At 35.9% G+C, this 23178-nt stretch overlaps 1 protein-coding gene and 1 pseudogene across 7 annotated transcripts in view; one reads left to right on the top strand and one right to left on the bottom strand.

The window, feature by feature from the left end:
- Positions 1 to 23178, top strand: part of DPH6 (diphthamine biosynthesis 6) — a 448616-nt gene that overhangs the window by 229711 nt on the left and 195727 nt on the right. For all 7 annotated transcript variants that reach the window (XM_073012040.1, XM_073012037.1, XM_073012039.1 and 4 more), the window contains exon 9: positions 10543 to 10714. In XM_073012040.1, the coding sequence (XP_072868141.1) occupies positions 10543 to 10608 (66 nt within the window). In that variant the 3' untranslated portion in view covers positions 10609 to 10714. The remainder of the gene's footprint in view (positions 1 to 10542; positions 10715 to 23178) is intronic.
- On the bottom strand, positions 13629 to 15377 carry LOC140710375 (histone-lysine N-methyltransferase SETMAR-like; annotated as a pseudogene).

Below are 23178 nucleotides of genomic sequence, written 5' to 3'. Positions count from 1 at the left end.
GTGAAAAGGTAGGGGAGAGCTAAGTGAATTATGATGCTGTCATCTGAAGAAACCACAATGTATTTCTTTGCCAAATTTTAGCAAGAACAGAACTGATCATCTGCTTGTACAAGCCTTTCCTTGAACCCTACCAGCAGTTCACTCAGGCTTCTCTGCCTGTTCTCTTTCATGCTGTGAGAATGTAGCATACAGAAGTCCCTTTAACCTTCCCTTTGCAAGGTTAATTGATTTAGTTAACCACAAGGAAGATAAATTTTGTCAAAGGAATTTAGAAGTCCAAATTTAGAAATTCAGGTATTTAGAATTTCACAACTAAGCTAAATAATAGTAAAATTAAAATAAGTTGCCTCAATGCAAATAGTTTATGGAGAATCCTTGTCTTTTATTTTATTTTATTTATTGAAAACTGACACCTCTCTCAACCACAACTCTATTTCCCTGCATTCTATATATACACAAATGCTATCTGCTACTACCAGATACATTTGTGTATAATAATCTTAGAAATCAATACATTCTGAGTGTTAATAATAGCTAATACACATTGTAATTATCTGGTATTATAGATTATCATGCTTATGTGGACCTCAATCACCATGAGTCTGTATCTTCTAATATCTTCCACTGACTGATATGGTTTGGCTCTGTGTCTCCACCCAAATCTCATCTTGAATTGTACTCCCGTAATTCCCATATGGGAGGGACCCAGTGGGAGGTAATTGAATCATGGGGGCAGTTTCCCCCATACTGTTCTTGCAGTAGTGAATAAGTCTTATGAGATCTGATGGCTTTATCAGGGGTTTCCACTTTTGCATCTTCCTCATTCTCTCTCTGCCCGCTGCCATCCACGTAAGATGGGAGTTACTCCTCCTTGCCTTCCACCATGATTGTTGAGGCTTCCCCAGCCATGTGGAACTGTAAGTCCAATTAAACCTCTTTCTTTTGCAAATTGCCCAGTCTCGGGCAATTTATCAGCAGCATGAAAATGGACTAATACACCGACCCACAAGGAAGTGTCTGTTTGAACTAATGACATTATTTTCCTACCTATTTGGAACAATTCATTTAAAAATTCTCAGTGTTAAGAATTGTGACAAAGATTCTTCTTTAGTTTTACATAACTTCACATTATCTTCCTTGATAAATAATTTGAGTCTTTATTTCCTCTTAGTACCTTGTTCTCTTATCACCTTTTCTTCTTTTGGTCAGTCATATCCAGTCTTTCCATAACATTCATTTAGCAATACTTTTTTTTTTTTTTTTTTTTTTGAGACAGAGTCTCGCTCTGTCGCCCAGGCTGGAGTGCAGTGGCGGGATCTCGGCTCACTGCAAGCTCTGCCTCCTGGGTTCACTTAGCAATACTTTTTAAGCACCTACTCTGTGTCAAGTACTATGCTAGTTGCTGGATTTATTACAGAGAATAAAATAGACATTTTCTGTACTCACAACGTTTAGAGTCTAGTGGGGAAAATACATGTAATTATACAAAGTAGAGGAGAGAGAGAGACAAAAAGGGAAAGAGAAAGAAATGCACCTAACTCAGATTTTTGCATTCCAGGTGTCAAAGGGGTTACCAGGTGAAGATACAGAAAGGAGGAGAAAAATGGTGCCTGTCAGGGATAATTAATAGCATTTTAAAGCCTAGAAGCAAGAGAGAGTATGATGACACAGAGGACCTGAAAATAGTGGTAGAGGCTATGATAGACTCTACCTTTTCACAATGAGAAAATATGGAGCTCATTAATTTTTATATATATATATAAGTTTGCCTAACTTCGTCCAAGTGCATTGAAGTTTTGATGGTTCATATTGCAGTGAAGATGAGTGAACTAAACAGAGAAGCTCTCATGTTGTAGAGGAGTTTAAATAAACAAGATACAGTAGTCATAGCATTATGCTGTTGCAGCTGGAGGGTTTGCAATGTATTTGATCAGGAGTTAAGCAAATAACTAAGGAGCCAAGTGGTCATGGTATAAGTTGGTAAGGTTTGATATGGTAAGGTAGAGAGTCAAACTAGAGAGGGGCTGCTCAGTCTAAAGTTACTCAAAATACTCTATTTGTCTAATAAAGCACGGGTTTAAAACCTCTGAATCAACCCAGCTGTCTTATTTCCTAGATGAGGAAACCAAGGCCTAGGGAAGTTAGAGACCAAAGTCTCACAACAAGTGAGCAGCAAAGATGGCACTGGAACACATCTCCTGACCTTCACTTTGCTCACTCACCACTGTTTAAAGAACCTTTGCTAGACATTTTTGTCAGTACTTTTGGAACAGAAAAATTGTATTTGATTTCAGAAAGTTGATTTTAGGAGGCATTTACAAACTAGACTACAACTGCTAAGCAAGAACTACAATGTTTTATATGCTGCAAAAGCTTGCAGCATTACACATAATGTAACCAGTGTAGATTGCAGAATACAAGATTTGAATGATTAAGGCAAATTCCTTATGTGGAAATTTGGACATTTTTTAGGGGCTTTGCACTTGTAGTTCTTCTCTCAAATACTGGCATGGCTCACTTCTTCATGCCTCTTACATGTCACCTTCTCAGCAAGGTCTTTCCTGGCTTCTCTATGAATGCCACACTCCCACTCTAATATTTCCTCTGCTGGTTCCTTGCCTTAAATATCTGTTTAACACTCATCCCTGTCCAACATGGGATATATTTTACTTCTTTAGTTTTTCATACTGTCTGTGATCCTCAGCTAGAATGTAGGTTCTTAGTGAGGTAGGGATGGGGAGGTAAAAATTCTGACATCCTGAAGGAACTTAGTAAATATTTATTGAATACTACATAAAGCACAATTATTCTGTCACCTATAAGACTACTTGCATGCCAGACATGGTGGCTCATGCCTGTAATCACAGAACTTTGGGAGGCTGAGGTGAGAGGGTTGCTTGAACCCAAGAATTTGAGACCAGCCTGGGCAATATAGCAAGACCCCATGTCTACAAAAAAAATTTTTTTTAATTAGCTGGGCATGGTGGTGCATGTCTGTAGTCCCTACTACTCAGGAGGCTGAGGTAGGAGGATCGCTTGAACCTAAGAGGTTGAGGCTGCAGTAAATCACGTTTGCACCACTGCACCCAGCCCAGGCAACAGAAAGACCCTGTCTCTTAAAAAAAAAAATTATTTTTAAATTTTAAAAGATTATTTGGCTAATTTTAAAAGAAACTAAAAGTAAAAACTGATTTATTAATTATGTATGTAACTTAGTATTTCCATATACAAAATTTAGAAAGACAATTGAACTTTAATAGGTAGTTATATTTTGTATTTGACAAATCGAAATCAGTTGTGACTGTTTTCAAGAAAAATGATAATAGGTTTATGCTATTTTTATCTGTGGATATGAAAAAAATCAATGTTAGAGGAGAGAATACAATAAAAGTAAAGGTGAGACAGAGTAAGTTTACACATGTTCGAGTTCAGAAAATACTTACAATTTTCTAAACTCATGGTGCCAATTCCCACTTCCATCAGCAATGTATTGTTTTTGTTGCATATCTTTGTCAACAGTTAGTACTGTCAGGGTTTTTAAAATTTTTTCTATTCTGATTTGTATATTGTGGTATTTCGTGTTGGTTTTAGTTTACATTTACCTAATTACTACTGAGATTGAACTTCTCTCCATGTATTTATCAGCCATTTTGTGTCTTGTCTATTTTTCTATTGTGTTATCTGTCCTTTGTATTGATTTACATTATTTCTTTATATATTCTAGATATGAGAACTTTGTCAAATATTTTTGTTGGAGATATCTTTTCCCATTCTGTTGTTTGACTTTTCACTGTTGTAATGGTATCTTGTATGAGCAGAATTTGTCAATTTAGTGCAGTACAGTTTATTATTTTTCCCTTAAGGTTAATGCTTTCAGTGTCCTCTTTAAGAAAACATTTACAAGTTCAAGGCCATGAAGAAACGTTATGATTTCTTCTAGAAAGTTCATTGTTTACCTTCCAGATTTAGATCTACAGTATCCTCCCTCCTCCACCCCCAGCTGATTTTTGTGGATGGAGTGAGGTTAGGTATTAGATTTTATGTTTTCCACATGTACATACAATGGAATCAGCCCCACTGATGAAAAGGATAATTCTTTCTCCAGGGCTATGCAGTGTTACCTTTCTCATAAATTAAGTATTCATACAACTGTGTCCCTTTTTCCAAACTCTTTTATCTGTTCTCTTGGTCTAATTGTCTACTTTTGTTCTAATACCACAATGTCTGAATTATAGTAGCTTTAAAGTAAGTCTTGATATTTAATAGCATAAGTCCTCCAGCTTTGTTCGTTAGAATTATCTTGGTATTTTTTAACCGTTTGCATTTCCATGAACATTTTAGATTCAGTTTGTCAATTTGAACAACAACAACAACAAAAAACCCAGCTGGAATTCAGATTAGGAACGTATTAAACATGTAAACTAATTAGGGGAAAATGTCAAACTTCAAAATCTGAACAGCAAATGTGCAGTCACATGTGATGCTAAGGAACCTTCAAATCCAAAAAGGAGAAATCAAGGGCACCAAATGTACCAAACTCCTGTACTTTTTCCATCTTTTTGTGATTTTTTGCACTGGGCTATGTAAAAATTCTTCAGCTCAGTCTTCCAGCTCAATAAGCTGGATGATTCTCTCTGTTCCTTCTGCTATTCATCCCAAGTACTAAGATTTTGTTTTATTTAAACTTATCATTGTTTCACTTTCATAGCAGCCAGTTTTGTTAAGACAGACACATATTTCCTAATTTATCTGATACTAATTATAATAATTTTATTTTGTTTCCCATATTAATTCAGTTTCCTAAAAGGTAAAATTATTTTGTTTGTTGAGTTCAATGCCTCATGCCTCTTTTTTGTGCCCGTATTGGTTTTGCTTCAATTTTGGTAATTATTGACTATCAGTTTATATTTATGGACAAGCATCTTGATTCCTGATTACTGCTATCTGCAATGCATGTTCTCAGTTTCAGTAACAATCTTTTATCTCCTGGTCCTGAGTGCAGGTTTCAAATATAAGAGCTGTCTTGGGGAGATAGAGAAGAGGAAATGTTAGAAGTTGTAAAAGGAATTGCTAGAAAGAACTGAGAACAAGTTAAGTAACAACATTATAAGGCACAGTAGAAGGAAGGAACAGTTTTGTATCTACGTAACTGATGCACTTATCTGTATTATATTCTTCGTCTTATTTTTGTTGAGTTTAAGAAAAATAGGGTTTATTTTCCCTCCCATTCCTCCTACTTCTCCAGTTAGCAATTTCTATTTGTAACTATTTTGAAAGATGCCTTATAACTTTATGCAACACATTATCTCTCTACTAATATGGCATCTTCAGACATTCTCTATTGCTCTGTTGTCCCCTACTATAAAGGGTGAGGAATTAGCTAAATTTTATTTGATGTTTACCATATGCTGGGCACTGTATTAACTCATTTATCCTCACAACAACCTGAATTATGTACTGTTATTATCCTCATTTTACAGATGATGAAGCTGAGGCATCTAGAAGTTCATGAGATCAAATTTACATAGCAAGCCAGTGGTGGGATACACTCAAGTACACCGGCTTTGATGCCTCTGCTTTAACCTCTTTGCAGTATGGCTTCTCCATAGGTCAGCAAAATACCTATATTATAACTCTGTTACTGAAGGATTATATAAGAATATTTGATACTTTTCTCAAGGTATTTAGCTATGAAATTTTATTTTTTTCTTTTTTTTTATTATTATTATTATACTTTAAGTTCTAGGGTACATGTGCATAATGTGCAGGTTTGTTACATATGTATACTTGTGCCATGTTGGTGTGCTGCACCCATCAACTCGTCAATTTTAAATGAGAAATTTAAGTGTAGAAATTTGTCGTATGTTATAAAACTATTTCCCACAGAATTCTGATAGCAATGGTTCCTCAGTACTGATGCTTAGCAAATATGTATTGGATGAATTCTTGTGCTACATTTAGTTGTTTTATTAGTAATTGTGAAAATAATTCCCCTGTACTGTTAAAGCAATTTGATGATAGAATAACTTTAGAGCATTAATCCTTAACTTTTAAGTGAATTCTCCATGGGCAAACAATACATAAAGATGAAATGATCCAGCATAAAGTGAACAATAGCCTTTTATGAAAATGTCTAAATGTGGCAGTAACTAAAGAGGTCAGCTGGCAACTGCACTGTTTTGGAAAGCTACTGACTTTGGGAGCAAAGTGATGTTGACAAAGTCACCTCTACTGTTCAGATTTTGAAGTCTGATGACATCCTGTGTTCACTCTGTAAATAAAAATACCTTAAGAAAAAAAAAGGAACCAAAATGTTTTTCCCTCCTTCCCCAAATGGCACACTCTCTTGGCTGTAGTCCCATAAATATGTTCATTGAAACAAAACCAAAAATGTGTAAAGCCAGACATAAAACCAAAATTCTCTATGAGAAAGCTGACTTGAAGACGTTCACAGAAAAGTGACACATCTAAAGCCTCTTATACTTTAATAACATCATCCTTAAATAGATTTTTTAATGCCATGTTCAGAATTTGACCTTGTTTTTAAAAATCCAATTTAATTACTTTATGTCCCTACTAATACAAGATTTGAGAAGAAAAGGATTAAAATCCATCTCGAAGTCATCCGTGAACATTGTCTTCATTATTTTTTCTTTTATTCTTTTATTTGTTGTTTAAATAACATAATATTTGAATGAAAATGTTAAAAATTCTGTTCAAAGGCGTTGTTAAACTGCTTCTGAAAACTGAAGATAGTTTTCCTATTTTTTTTATTCCTTCAATCAAGTAGGTACAACCTGAGATAAACATGATGTTCAGAGGCATGTAATAGAGTTCAGAGTATAAGAACAAGCTGATAATCAAGTAGTTTCCTACTAATCCAGGAAATGTCCCACAATACAGAACAGTTTGGAAAATATGGGAGAAAAATTAAGAGATATAGAGGAGAATTTGAGGAGGTCACACTTTCAAATAAATAGGAATAAATAGGTAGTGGTAGAAAAATAATTTTTGAAAATAGAAGAAAGTTGTCCTTAGTTTTAAAAACGTATAATTATTCAGATTAAAGCTCCCACCCAAAATTTGGTAGATGCTGTCAGGGTTCTACTCTCCAACTCCAAAGCAAAACAGAAATGTAGCGATACAGAAAAGACAAGGAAAGGAAATTTTAAATCATATAGGTTTGACATGACCAAAAATTATTAAAAAATGGTTGTGAAACTGCCTTTGCAGAATTATGGTAGTAAAAGAAATCTGACATAGTTGACTCCATTTTGCTTCTGACCTCCAAGCCATCCTTGGTCATTCCTAGGCGAAGGCCAAGCTAACCTTGGGAGGAATTTACTTTATAGTTTAAGGCGAGTATGACAATAGTCCCTCCCTAATCTAACCCTCTCCTTGCTTAGAGACCAAAAACCTCCTTTGTAAGAATAGGATTATGGGAAGGGCTTCAATGTGGCTAAAATGTAGGCATAGTGTCTATAATCCCTTACTGCTCAAGATTCATGTGGCCAGAGGTCACAAGATTTGTGACTTTTCCAATTATTCCTGTAGATAACATCACTATGTAGAAGCTAAGATTGGTTCTCAAGATATTTTTTCAGACTGACCCCACGTCCCCACATGGACCCATGACTCATGACTCAACCGGTCCTGCAGCCCCACTGGAGGTAGACTCAGTGCATGAGGGCTGTTTTCCACACCCTTGTGATTTCATCCCCAACCAATCAGCAACACCCATTTCCTGGCCCCCTGCCCACTAAATTCTCCATAAAAACCCTAACCCCTGAGTCTTTGGAGAGACATATTTGAGTGATAACTTCAGTTCTCCTGTGTGGGCCGGGTTCCCGTCAGTTAAACTCTTTCTCTACTGCAATGCCAGAATCTCAGTAAATTGATTTTGTCTGTGAAGTGGTCAGGATGAACCCATCAGGAAATTACAGTGGCAGTACAAATTGAGAAGTGGGAAGAAGCGTGTCTATTCAGAGTCACCTCTAGATGAGTGAAATAGTATTAGGAAGACCTTTTTTAGAAAATCCATAAAACTGCCTTTTTTCTTACCTTCTTATTGAAGTATTCCCACAGAGAAAAGAGCACAAATCAAGAATACAACTTAATGAATATTTACAAAGTGATCACACCTGTATAACTATTACCCAAGGCTAGAAATAAAACGTTATCAAAACCACAGAAGTTCTCCCTTCTTTGTGCCCTTCGCAGTCACTATTGCTCCCCTCTTTCCAGAAAGTAACCACGGTTCTCACAATGAATACATAGATGATTAGTTTTGCTTGTTTTTGAACTCTATATAGATGAAAGTATTTGGTATTTACTCCTGTGTATTCTGTTGCGCCTGGCCTCTTTTGAAACCACCTTTACAAACTTATGACAGTAGGAGAAATATGACATAGTTGACTCCATCTTGCTTCGAGCCTTATAAGCTGGTTGTCTTCACTCTGTCCTTGGCATAGGCCAAGCTAACCATGGGAGGAATTTAGTTTATAGTTTAACCTTAAAGCAAGGTGATGATAGCGCTCTCCAAAGCTAAACTGCCTTTGTAAAACTATTGAAAGACCACAAGATTAGGATTACAGAAGGAAACTGAACTCTGCTAAAATGTAGGTATAGTTTCTATAATCCCTTACTGCTCAGAGGTCATCATGGGATCAGAGGTCACAAGATTTGTGACTTCCCCAGTTGCTCCTGTAGATAACATCATAATTGAAGAACCTAAGATTGGCCTTTTGAGGGTTTTTTTCAGACTTTTCCATTTGTGATGACCAGCTGACTCCACTCATACCCATGGAATTTAGGGAGACCCTTCAGAGAGGTCAGGGTTCAGAAAACTGACTGAATATTTTGAGAGCTTTTATTTTTTTCTCCCTACCAAAATTACATTGAAATGACAGAAGAAATATAAAATAATAATAAATCTATAGCAACTTTAGACAGCAGGGAAGAGTGCCGTTAGCAGTGTGAGTTTTTGGAAGGTATAAAAGAAATAGAATAAGGTGGATGGCCAATTACAACAAAGATGACCCTGCAACTCCACAGAGAAGGAAAAGATTCTACAAAACAAAAGGAACCATGAAAATAAGCCCAAGGTTAACAACTGCAGGGAACTAGAAGGAAAAGGCTATGTTGGAGAGCCAGCTATTTAATTATGGGGTAGTAAAACAATTACACGAGCACTCTGCTTGCAAAGCGGTTGGCTTTCTTACATACAGGATAAAGCCACAAATACAAAAATCTAAATCTGATGTGGGAGATTCCCAAAGGAACCTTTGATTAGGTAGAGTCTCCTCTGACTTATGGACCCCAAAAGAGAAGGAAGTATATACACTCAAGAGATATCCAACCATACAAGCCAGCTGACAGTGTGTCCAGAACCCATGTAATCATCTACACCCTTGGAGCCAGGTGAACATTTTCATTTGAAATATGTTCCAGCTAACAACATAAGAACCAGACAAAGCGGCATCAACCTTAACAAACAAAATAATATATCCCTTGGGAAAACAAAATTAATTTGGGAGATAAATGAAATTTCAGAATTACTTAATTTTTTTAGTGACATTCAAGCAGATAATATGTCTGAAAAAAAAAGCCATGAAGATGAAATGATTAGTGATTTTTTAAAAATCAGTAGTTGGACTGAAAAGTAGAAAGAACAAACTAAAGATCAGTTTAATGAACTGAAAGGTTGGACAGACTAATTTTCACATAGCTCCATGTAAAATGGCAAACAGGAAAAGAGTATAAGAATTTGTTAGGCTTAACGTCATTTCTTTTCCTTTTTGGGTTTTGCAAATTCTCAGCCTTGTAATTCTTTTTCAGTCTTTCTTTCCTAATCTTGCTTTACATTTTCCAGAAATTTCTTACTGTTCTTGTATGTTGGTAGCATGCCTCTAACTTTGCACTATTTCTAAAAATATATTTTTATTATATGTTATTATAAATAAATATACACTATATAAATATATATAATAAACACATATATTTCTTGAGACAGAGTCTCGCTCTGTCACCCAGGCTGGAGTGCAGTGGCTGATCTTGGCTCACTACAACCTCCATCTCTCATGGTCAAGCAACTCTCGTGCCTCAGCCTCCTGAGTAATTGGGATTATAGGCATGCACCAATACGCCTGGCTAATTTTTGTATTTTTAGTGGAGATGGGGTTTCTCCATATTGGACAGCCTGGTCTTAAACTCCAGGCCTCAGGTGATCCATCTGCCTCGGCCTGCAAAGGTGCTGGGATTACAATTGTGAGTCGTGGTGCTCAACCTCTAAGAATTTATTTTTAGATTTACCTTTCTACTGTCACTTCAGGAGAATTTGGAAAGGGATGAGACAAAAAGTACTTAAGTTCAGTTGGTCACCTTGAACCACAACAATATAATCTTAAGATTTTTTTAATTCTTTTTTTTTTTTATAGCATCTACATTGAAGATACATGTCATCTTAAGATTTGAGGGAAGAGCCTTTCACATTCATTACCTTGGGGTTTTTTAATTTTCTTTCACATTTGGTTTATTTTTCAGAATGTGCGTAGAAACCATGTTGCCAGAAGTACTCTTCTCAGCAGACTGCCTTATCCACCAGAGTGACATGAAGATTGGTGATGGTCTCTCTCCACCTAAAACAATCCTGCACATTCAGAGTATTTCTCACTAGGCACCTGCTAGCACTGGACACTATAGTTAGTCTATGAAGGTTAGTAGACTTGCTTAAGGTTTTTTTGTTTTTGTGGCAACCAAGTAGGTGAAGTAAGTTGACCAGCTGGCTCTTTTTCAATAACAAAGTTTAAAAATAAAACGCATTAGTGATCACAAGTATGTATATTGACAGCTTTAAAATGCAAGACCTTGATTACAATCCTATGAAAAAATCCCATAAAATATATTTATATATGATTTCATCTAGGAAAAGCTATTCCAAATACATTATACACAAATTTTTTGGTAATTAACTAAAAATAAAATGTCTTTTTTAGTACAGTTTTAAATGTGAAAATGATTCCTGGATCAGTTTCTGCAGTGGAAGACTTCCAGTAGTTCTTATGTGTTGCAGTCTTAGTTTAGGCTATGAAGCAAAGATATTTGTTGTTTTTAGTTATTGATTTCTAGCTTAATTAAATAGTGGTCAAAGAATGTACTTCATATGATTTTAGTTTCTTTAAATTCGTTGAGGCTTGCTTTATAGCCTAGCACACAACCAATTCTGGTAAATGATTTATATGCACTTGTAAAGAATATGTATTCTCTTATCATTGTGTGCACTGTTATATACATGAAAATTTAGAAACGTTTACTAAAAGTTTTCTTTAGATCTTCTATATCTTTGCTAATTTTTTCTTTATAAGTAACTGAGAGAGGTGGTTGTATGGATTTGTTTTCTCCTTTAAGTTCTGTTAGTTTTTGCTTTAGTTATTTGAAGATATGTGAAATCAAATTTAGAATTATTTTCTTTTCCTGGTGGATTTTATTTTGCTACACGTTCCACTTCAATAATAAAATAACTATACCAATTTTCTTTTGGTTAATATTTCCATAGTGTATCTTTTTCTACCTTTTTTATTTCTAACCTTTCTCTATGCTTATATTTAAGGAATATGCCTTTTAAGCAACATCTGGTTGTACTTTTAATCCAGTTTGAAAATATTTGGCTTTTAATTGGAGTGATTGCTTTTAATATACTTACTGATATATTTGTGTTTATACTTATCCTCTATTTTCTGCATGTCTCTCCTGTTATATGCTCCTTTTTTTTCTTCTTTACAATATTTAAGTTAATTAGGCATTCTTCATTATTCTATTCCTCCCTTTATTGGTTTATTAATTATACATTCATTTACTGTGTTTTACTGCATATGCTGAGGAATACAATATATTGCCTGGTCTTATTACAACCTAATATAACTTTTCAGATATTTACACTTCTTGGACAATGCTAGGTCTGTAAAGTATTTTAACTTTATTTATTACCATCCTTTGTATTATTAATCATTTTAGTCCTACATATGTTTTAGCTCCCAGAAGACATTATAATTACTGTTTTTTACAATCAATAACCATTTATATTCACCCACATTTTTATTCTTTCTGTCATATTTCATTCCTTTCTGAATTTCTATGTATCCATTTGGAATCTTTTTTTTTCCTTTTTTTTTGTCCAGCAGAACTCATGTTAGTATATATTTTAGTGAGAATATGCTGGTGAAAATTTTACATGCTGTTGTTAGTCTGGAAATGTCTTTATTTTGCCTTCTTGTTTGGGGAGTATCTTCCCTCCTTCCTTCCTTCCTTCCTTCCTTCCTTCCTTCCTCTTCCTTTTTCTCTCTCTTTCTTTCTTTCTTCCCTTCCTTTCTTTTTTTTCTTTCTTTCTTTCTCTGTTTATTTCTTTTTCTTTCTTTCTTTCTTACTACTTACTTTCTTTCTTTCTTTTTTCAGAGTCTGTCTCTGTCACCCAGGGTGGAGTGGTGCAGGGGCACAATCTCAGAACACTGCAACTTCCGCCTTCCGGGTCAAGTGATCCTCCTGTCTCAGCCTCCCAAGTAGCTGAGACTACAGGCACACACCGCCATGCCTAGCTAATTTTTTGTATTTTTTGTAGAGATGGGGTTTCACCATGTTGCCCAGGCTTGTCTCAAACTCCTTGGCGCAAGCAATCTGCCTGCATCAGCCTTACAAAGAGCTGGGATTACAGGGTTGAGCCATTGTGCCCGGCCCTGGAGAGTTTTTTGCTGGGTATAAAATTCTAGAAAGACAGTTCTCTTTTGGCATCTTGAAGATATATTTCCATTCTGTGTCTTTTATTATTTCCATTAAGAAGTTAACCATAATTCTTACTGCTATACCTTTGAAGGTAATGTATACTTTTGCCATTTATCTGTTTTCTGGGTTTTTTTGTCCTTTGTCTTTGGTTTTCATCAGTTTTGCTGTGCTATACCTAGGTGTGGTTTTCTTTGCCCATATGTCTTTCACTTTGGAAATTTTTGCCTTTATTACTTAAATTGTTCTGTCCTATTTTTTTCTCTTCTGCTCCCTCTGGGACTCTAATTAGATACAACTTTTTACCAGGCCTATATAGCTATAATCTTCTCAGTACTTCCATTCTTTTTATTCACCAAGTTTCAGCTTAAATACTTTCTGGCATTTCTTCTAAATCACTAAACCTCTCTTCAGCTTCCAGTATTCTATTTAACCTACTTAATAAGTCCTTAATTTCAGTGATTTCATTTTTTTAAGTTTCAGGTTGCTTTTCGGTTCTTTTTTATACATTCCAGCCAGCTCTCTGGAATCTATAAATTATTCATCCTATCATCTATTTTTGACATATTAATCACAGCTCTGTTTTGAAACAATTTTTTCTTGATGCGTAACAGATGTACATAGTTTTGGGGTACATGTCAATAATTTAATACATTCATATAATTTGTAAAGATCAAATCGATATACTTGGAATATCTATCACCTTAACTTTTTTTAAAATTCTAGAAACATTTGAATTATTCTTTTCTAACTATTTTGAAATGTACAATAAATTATTGTAAATTGTAGCCATCCTAATGGTTTATCAAATACTAGGTCTTATTTCTTCTATTAAACCATATATTTGTATCTATTAATCAATTAATCTTCATATCTCCCTTCCCCCTACCCTTCCTGGCATCTGGTAACCACCAACCTACTCTCTATCTTCTCAAGATCAACTTTTTTAGTTCCCACATTGAGTATGAACCTCCATTACTTGTCTTTCTGTGCTTGGCTTATTTCACTTAATGTAATGACTTCCAGTTCCATCCATGTTGCTGCAAATGACAGAATTTTGGCCTTTTTTGCAGCTGAATAATGTTTCATTGTGTATCTATACCACATTTTCTTTATCCATTCATCTGTTCCTACACACTTAGGTTGATTCCATATTTTGACTATTGTGAATAATGCTGCAATAAACATGGGAGTGCAGATATCTCTTTAATATATTGATTTCCTTTATTTTGGATATATACCCAGTAGTGGAATTACTGGATCATATGATAGTTCTATTTTTAGTTTTTTGAGAAACCTCTATACTGTTCTCCATAGTTTCTCTGCTAATTTACATTCCCACCAACAGTGTATGAGGGTTCCCCTTTTCCACATCCTCACCAGCATCTGCTACTGCCTGTCTTTTTGACATAAACCATTTGGACTGGGGAGAGATAATATGTCATTGTTGCAAAGTATTTGCAGTTGCTGACTCTGAATTTTAAACCATTATAACTACGCTCAAACACATCTTTATTAATCAAAATAGGAACCATTACAATCAACACATTTTTGCCAATAAGAAATGTCTGTTTATTCCTATAGTGTAAAAATTTGTGCTTTAGGATTCAACAAACTCTTGGAAAGCATTTTCTGCATTCTGCTGGTTGTGGAAGCATTTTCCCTGCAAAAGGTTGTCAAGATGCTTGAAGTGGGCGTTGGTTGGTGAGAGGTCAGGTGAATACGGTGGATGAGGCAAAACTTTGTAGCCCAATTTGTTCAACTTTTGAAGTGTTGGTTGTGCGACATGTGGTCAGGCGTTGTCATGAAGAACTGGGCCCTTTCTGTTGACCGATGCCGGCTGCGGGCGTTGCAGTTTTTGGTTCATCTCATCAATTTGCTGAGCATACGTCTCAGATATAATTTCGCCAGGATTCAGAAAGCTGTAATGGATCAGACCAGCAGCAGACCACCAAACAATGACCGTGACCTTTTTTTGGTGCAAGTTTGGCTGTAGAAAGTGTTTTGGAGCTTCTTCTTGGTCCAGCCACTAAGCTGATTATCACCAGTTGTGGTATAATATCCACTTTTTGTCGCATGTCACAATCCCATCAAGAAATGGTTCATTGCTGTTGCATAGAATAAGAGAAGATGACGCTTCAATACAATGATTTTTTTTATTTTTGCTAAGCTCATAAGGCACCCACTTATCTAGCTTTTTCACCTTTCCAATTTGATTCAAATACCAAATGACCGTAGAATAGTTGACATTGAGTTCTTTGGCAACTTCTCGTGTAGTTGTTAAGAGATCAGCTTCAATGATTGCTCTCAGTTGGTTGTTGTCAACTTCCAACAGCTGGCCACTGTACTCCTCATCTTCAAGGCTCTTACCTCCTTTGTGAAACTTCTCGAACCACCAGTGCACTGGACGTTTGTTAGCAGTTCCCAGACCAAATGCATTGTTGATGTTGCCAGTTGTCTCCGCTGCTTTACCACCCATTTTGAAGTCAAATAAGAAGATCGCTCGAATTTGCTTTTTGTCTACCATCATTTCCATAACCTAAAATAAACATAAAATAAATACCAAGTAATAAGTCATTAGCAAAAAAAAGAGAAATATGCATTAAAATGATGTATGACATAACCACATTTATTTAAAAATATATTCCAATATCAGATGGCACATTTCAACAATGCTAAAACCACAATTACTTTTGCACCAACTTACATTTCTCTGATTACTGATGTTGAGTATTTTTTCATATATTTGTTGACCATTTGTATGTCTTCTTTTGAGAAATGTCTATTCAGAGCTCTTGACCATTTTTTAATTTGATTTTTTTGTTTGTTTGTTTGTTTTTTGCTATTGAGTTGTTTGAGCTCCTTATATATTCTGGCTATTAATCCCTTGTATGATGCAAGATTGCAATATTTTCTCCCATTCTGTGGGTTGTATCTTCACTCTATTGCTCATTTTCTTTGCTGTGCAGAAGCTTTTTAACTTGACATGATCCCATTGGTCCATTTCTGCTTTGGTGGCCGGTGCTTTTGATGCCTTACACAAAATAAATATTTGCCTAGACAAATGCCCTGGAGTCATTCTCCAATGTTTTCTTCTAGTAGTTTCATTGTTTCAGGTCTTAGATTTAAGTCTTAAGTCAGTTTTAATTCACTTTTTGTGTATGAATAGCCCTGTACACACACAACATGATTTTCTTTTTAGAGAAACCTAAAGATGCCACCAAAAAAAAAAATGTTAGAACTGATAAATGAATTCAATAATTACAAGATACAAAAATCAGTAGTGTGTATATACACCAACAACAAACAATCTGAGAAGTAAATCAAGGAAACAATCTCATTTGCAATAGCTACGAATAATACATAATACCTAGGAATCAATTTAACCAAAGAACTGAAAGATCTGTACAATAAAAAGTATAAAACACTGATGAAAGAAATTGAAAAGAAGACAAAAAGAAAAGATATTCCATGCTCATGGATTGGAAGAATTAATATTGTTAAAATGACAGTACTCCCCAAAGCAATTTACAGATTCATTGTAGTCCCTATCCAAATACCAAGGACATTCTTCACAGAAATAGAAAAAAACATCCTGAAATGTGTATAAAACCATGAAAGATTCCAAATGGCCGAAGCAATCCTGAGCCAAAAGAACAAAGCTGGAGACGTTACACTACTTGATTTAAAAAAAAAAAAAAAAAATTTAAACTGAGTCTCACTCTGTAGACCATACTGGAGTGCAGTGGTGCAATCTCACCTCACTGCAGCCTCCACCCCCTGGGTTCAAGCCATTCTCCTGCCTCAGCCTTCCAAGTAGCTGGGATTACAGGCACCTGCCACCACACCCAGATAATTTTTTTTTTTGTATTTTTAGTAGAGATGGAGTTTCACCATGTTGGCCAAGCTGATCTCAAACTCCTGACCTCAAGTGATCCACCAGCCTCAGCCTCCCAAAGTGCTGGGATTACAGGTGTGAGCCATTGCACCCAGCCTGACTTCAAAATTTACTACAAAGCTATAATAACCAAATCTACATGGTACTGGTATAAAAACAAACACATAGACCAATGGAATAAGCTAGAGAACCCAGATGTGAATCCATACACTGAAAGCCAACTTGTCTTTGACAAAGGCACCAATAGCATACAATGAGGAAAGGACAATCTGTCCAATGAATGATGCTGGGAAAACCAGATAACTATATGCAAAAGAAGGAAATACACTTCTTTTTAATTTTAGCAAATTAATTTCAATAAATGAGTCACCTGTGGATCTGGGTTTTTTCCCCTCCTGTCCTGTTTTGTGTCATGTCTGTTATTCCTTTCTTTATTAATGCTAAATATTGTATTTGTTAAACTATAGTGATTCTGGATAATGTTACTTCTCTCCATGAATCTGTTTGGCCATTAGAGTGTTGGCAGATTATCTTAATTCTGGGACTCAGTTACAGATTTTGTAGTGCTCAGCCTGCCTCTTGTTTATCTCTGCTTTTCCAGTACGTGGACACCTGAATTCCCAGTTGAGATCCTGGGATTTTTAACCAGGATCTCTCTCCCTTCGAAGTTTCTAAAATCTAGTTTTTGTCTCCATAGGACTGTGAGACTGTGTAAAAACCTTGCTCAGTCCTTCACTGGCTTTCTGCCTACCTTCTTATACTCTTCTGTAATTCAATAATTGTACAAATCATTCAGCAAATAATTTCTTATTCCTCAGCTCATTTATCTTTTGGAAATGCATGCTTTATTGTTTGTACTAGATTTTATAAAATAATTGCATGCATCATAAAATATATGCTTTTAAAATATAGTAGCTTTCCTTATCTCAGCATTTAAAAAAAGATGAAACGTCTTCATATAGTCTGTTTTCCCTGGTACCCAAGTAAAGTTTGTTTGTTTTTCCTGTTCTTTTTTTTTTTTTTTTTTTCTTTTTTCATTTTCTTAACCAGGCTTCAGACTCTGTATCATTAAAGTAGTTATTCGTGTTTGGATAGTCATAAGATTATAAAACTTAGCGTTGGAAGGAACCTAAGACATCATCTTCTGTTGGCTAACCTCCCACACAGTGCAGACATGTTTTCTGCAGCATCCTTGGCATATGCTCATCCGGTCTCAATTTGGATATCTTCAGCAAAGGAGCTCATCATTTCCTGAAACAATCCATTCTGTTGGACAACTCTATTTTAAAAATCCTTATGTTGAGCTAAAATATGCCTCTTTGTAACTTATACTCATTTAATCATTGTTTCAAGTTTTCCTTCTGGAATAAGTCAAAACAAGAGAACATTTCAGATAACTGTACTTAAAGCAGATCTTAATGCCATTCCCGTCTCTCTCGCTCTCTGTGTGTGTGTCTTTTTTTTTCTTTCTTGCTCCAAAGCATTGAACATAAATTTCTAAACTTGGATTAATAGTCATAAGGAGGGCATATATTTGGTAATAATTTTTAAATTAGCTTTATTGTAGACAAATTTGTCAAATATTTGAAGACAGAAATTTTTTTGTAATTGTCTTGAATTATATTTTTCTAAAGAAAAAAGAGTAAGACTGCCATTTATTTTCAAAGATGACATGGTATAACCACTTGTGGGGATGTAGAGGAAAAAAAGCAGTCTTCAGTTGCCAAGATGTGGTTGAAATCTGAGGGTGTGCATTTTTGTTTTCAGTGCTTGTAAATTGCCTTTAAAACCTGTTGTTTTTAAATTAATAATTACCATAATCATATGGCACCTCATGTTTATTAAGTACTATGTGTAATTCATGTGTCTTACCTCTCCTTTTAGACTGAATTCTCTGCTCAATAATAATTCTCCAATCTCTTTTAGTATAATTTATGATACAGTTTTTTTGGTTTTTTTGTTGTTGTTCTTCTTGTTGTTATTTTTGAGACAGCGTTTCACTCTTGTTGCCCAGGCTAGAGTGCAGTGGCGCAATCTCGGCTCACTGCAACCTCTACCTCCTGGGTTCAAGCGATTCTCCTGCCTCAGCCTCTCGAGTAGCTGGGATTACAGGCATGTGCCACCTCGCCTGGATATTTTTTTTATTTATTTATTTTTAGTAGAAACGGGGTTTCTCCATGTTGGTCAGGCTGTCTCAAACTCCCAACCTCAGGTGATCCACCCGCCTCGACCTCCCAAAGTGCTGGGATTACAGGTGTGAGCCACCACACCCTGCCAGTTTATGATCTAAACAGAACAGTGAGCATTAAAGAAGGTACTATTAGTAATCAGAAGGTAATATTAGTAGTAGTCATTCCTTTTAAAACTGAACTTCAGGTTATTCTATCAGCTAGTACTATTACACAGAAATTTATATATACGTGACACATTGTTTTGAGTAGCTCTAAAAGGCATTCACATAAGGTTATTATGTCCTGTCCTGTTTATGATTTAAGCTTCCACCTACATCCTAACCCCTTCTTCACATTCATAATTGCAATGTAGTTTTGTAGGCAAAAATTGCTACTTTTTTTGTAACCTGTCAAAAGTGAAAAAAGATCCTCTTTTCTTGCCCCACTCTTCCTCAGCTAAAATGAGAGAAGCCATAGGGCATGCAAGGCGGGACTGCCTACCCTAGAACAGTCCCTTATTGGCCCTTTTTACGATGTGCAAAAAGGCAGCGTTTGAAGAGTTAAAACTGTTGTGATTATAACCCTTGAATTTCCAGAGCCTGGTTAGAGGACAGCATGGGGAACGCCTAGTGCTTCAATTATTTTGCGAAAATGCCATTTTTGTGAAATGAATCCCGCTGTCCTTAAAGAATATCCATTCTCATTCCACGTGGTGTTCTCAATCTGAGCTCCATAGTTAAGTGGTGCCGATGCATGAGTTTCACTCTGATTTAATAGGTCTGGAATGGGTTCTGGGTTTCCAAGTGATTCAAATGTTCACCTAAGTTGGAGTCACTGCTCTACAACTGCTGTGACACAGGGGGGAAAAAAAAAGAAAAAAGAAAAAAAAAGTTTTCTTCTAGGCCCAAAATTTGTGATTTCAAGAGCTGGCATAAGAAAAGTGCTAGTGACAGCCAAAAAGTGCACACAGGAGGATCCCACTGATGATAGATATTCACATTTCAAGATCAACACATCACTCTGAAACATCTGATTAATTCTAAAGGTAACTTTCAGAAATGTGCCAGTCGGTTAAAAGTGGAAGGTATTTTATTTTTGCCAAAAAATATGTCTTTTTAACCTCAACCTGAGAGGAATCACTTTTAAGATCTGCTGTTCAGAAAATAAGCAACTTAATGAATTAGTTCCATTTTGCAACATTTCATACTCCAGAAGTTTCATCAAAGAAATGATTGGCAAACTTTGAGGAAAATTGGTTCATCTCACTTCCTTTTGTTAGTAGAGGAGAAAAACAGCATGAAATGCTTGTTTCCCTCTGTGCCTTTTTGCTCTTTAAAATGGGTTTAAGGCAGTTACTATGAATTCTGTCTCTAAGAAGGCAAGTTTCACACAACTAATTTTCATTAGGAGTGATATGAGATAATTATCATACAAACATGCCTCCTCTTTTTATGCTGTCTTTTCTAATTTATGCATTGCCACAATCAGTCATTCCACTTGTGCTAACTCTAGGATCGCTTGAGGAAATGATTTTTTCACTTGAATATTAAATATTCTTTTTCTTAGTGACCTACTTCATCATGTCCTTAGCTCTATTTTCTTTTCCTGATACCATTTTCTTTTCTGAGAAAATTATGTCTAAAAACTGTAACTGCCAAATTATGTTTGACCCATTGGTTAGGCATTTCTGATTCTAGCTGCTGGAATGGAGTGAATCTTATAGGAGCCAGCAGCTTAGTTCTCACACCAGACACTGGCCCAGAACGCTGCCAGAAGGCTGCACCGCAATCAGACTTCAGTTGTGAGAGTTCTTAGTTTCCTTACGCTCCTCCCTCTGTGAAGTATATTTAGCTGAGCTTGTGCATATGACTTCAGTTCATAAAAAGTTTACAAGTGCAGCTGGAATGCTTAGCATTTGATTGTTACATAAATAAGCATTTGAGAACATATGTAAACTTGACAGTGTTAGTACCAGATGTTCCAGTAACACAATAATGTACTTTGAATGTCCGTTCTCACTCTCAGCTTGTTTATTTTGGCAGTACTTCTTTATCTGCTAACTTTCAGATAAGCATATATTTGTTCTCTCCATAGCGTTGATTCTCTTATTGTTATATTCAGATTACATTTATTATATTTAGTGTGTAGAAGTACAAATAACAGAAGCACTGAGACCTAAAATCATTTTTACATATGTCTCCTTAAAATACAAACTATCTCAGCTCCTAAATGTTTATAGCATATAAAGAAGAATCTTCTCTGGGTATAGGTATAATCTCATTTCAGTAGGAATTGTCTTTCCAATTGTGGGTTATCCAAGTACTTTTTTTTCTTTTTGGCCATCAGGAACTTAAATTAAGAGATTTCTGTTACTGTAAAAATTCCCCTGCCTTTCTCAGGTCTTCCCCACCCCTCACCATACCTGATGATTGTTTTGTTTTGCTTGTTTTGGGAGGGTTACTTTATTTTATTTTTGGTTGGAAATAAAAATTGTATACATTTATGAGATACAATGTGCTATTTTGCTATACATTTACATTGTGGAATGATTAAATCAAGCCAATTAACATATCTGTCACCTCACATGCTTTTTTGTGGTAAATCATAGAAGCTTTTGACATTCTAGAGGTTTTATTTATTTATTTGTTTGTTTATTTATGTAGTGGCAGAATCATAGCTGACTGCAGCCTCAACCTCCTGGGTTCAGGTGATTTTCCCTCCTCACCCTCCTGAGTAGCAGGAATTACAGGTGCACACCACCACATCCAGCTAATTTTTATATTTTTTGTAGAGTTGAGGTTTCACCATGTTGCCCAGGCTAGTCTTGAACTCCTGGCCTCAAGCAATCCTCCCACCTCAGCCTCCCAAAGTGCCGGGATTACAGGTGTGAGCCACCATGCCTGGCCAGAAGTTTTTATTTCCTCACAGGTTCATTGTGTAGTTATTTCAGATGTGCGGAAAAGTAGCATGAATAAGAATGATACTAGAATGTTCGCATATCTATCTATTTTGTACTGTCATTCACCTGTTGCTGACATTTGCCCCATCTGCATTACCAGATAACTGTGCTTACTCATTCTCTTTTATCTCTCTGAATATATATGTGTGTTTGTGTGTGTGTATATATGCATATATATACACACACATAAGATATGCATATATATGTATACATATGCACAGCATATTTTTTCTGAACCTTTTGAAAAGTAGTAGCATGTCCCTTTACTCCTATATACTTCAGTACCTGTTTCCTAAAAATAAAAATATTGTCTTATAACAAGTAAAGTTAAAATTGATGCATTTTTCTAATCCTTCGTCTGTATTCCAATTTTGTTAATTAATCCAATGATATCCTTTATACCGTTGTTTTTCCTCAGGAAAAACAGGGTCAGGACTGTTTTTAGGACTCAACCTAGGATCAGGACTCAACCTAGGATTTAGACTCTTCAGTCACCTTTTTTTTTTTTTTTTTTGAGAGGAGTCTCACTCTGTATCCCAGGCTGGGGTGCAGTGGCCGGATCTCAGCTCACTGCAAGCTCCGCCTTCCGGGTTCATTCCAGTCTCCTGCCTCAGCCTCCCGAGTAGCTGGGACTACAGGCGCCCGCCACCTCGCCCGGCTAATTTTTGTTGTTGTTGTTTTTTAGTAAAGATAGGGTTTCACCGTGTTAGCCAGGATGGTCTCGATCTCCTGACCTCGTGATCCGCCCTTCTCGGCCTCCCAAAGTGCTGGGATTACAGGCGTGAGCCACTGCACCCGACTCTTCAGTCATCTTTAATCTGGAGCATTTCTATAAAGCTTTGTTTTGCTTTTATAGTGTTCAAATTTTTGAAAACTATAACTCCATTTTTAATAACAGAGAAGTCTTTGTTTTGGTTTTACATGATGTTTCTTGGTGGGTAGACTGAGGTTACATGTTCTGTGCTGAATGCAGAGTGAGAGATGATGTGCTCTTCTCAGGGTGCCACATCAGGAGGCACGCTATATCCATCTGCCCTCAATGGAGATGTTCATTTTGATGACCCAGTCAGAGTAGTGCCCAGTTTCTCTACTGTGTGGTTATCCATTTTTCTCTTGTCACTAATAAATCTGTAGGGAAACAATTTAATGTAAATATACTAGATTACAGTTTTTTAAATGACTTGAACTAAACATATTTTTATGACTGTACTGTGCACAGTCATACTATAAAAGTCCTAAAGTTGCCCGGACTTTTCTATCTGCTTTTCTTTATCCCTGAAATGTTCTTTTTCCTCTCAGCCACCTTGCTCTGAAACCACCTTTGTTCGTAAGGGCCACGTGACAACATCCACCCAGTCTTTTTGGTTCCTGACTTTTCT

The sequence above is a fragment of the Chlorocebus sabaeus genome, chromosome 26, assembly GCF_047675955.1.
Source record: "Chlorocebus sabaeus isolate Y175 chromosome 26, mChlSab1.0.hap1, whole genome shotgun sequence".
Lineage (NCBI taxonomy): Eukaryota > Metazoa > Chordata > Mammalia > Primates > Cercopithecidae > Chlorocebus > Chlorocebus sabaeus.
Note: the sequence above shows the minus strand (reverse complement) of the source record. Positions and strands in the feature narration are given on the sequence as shown.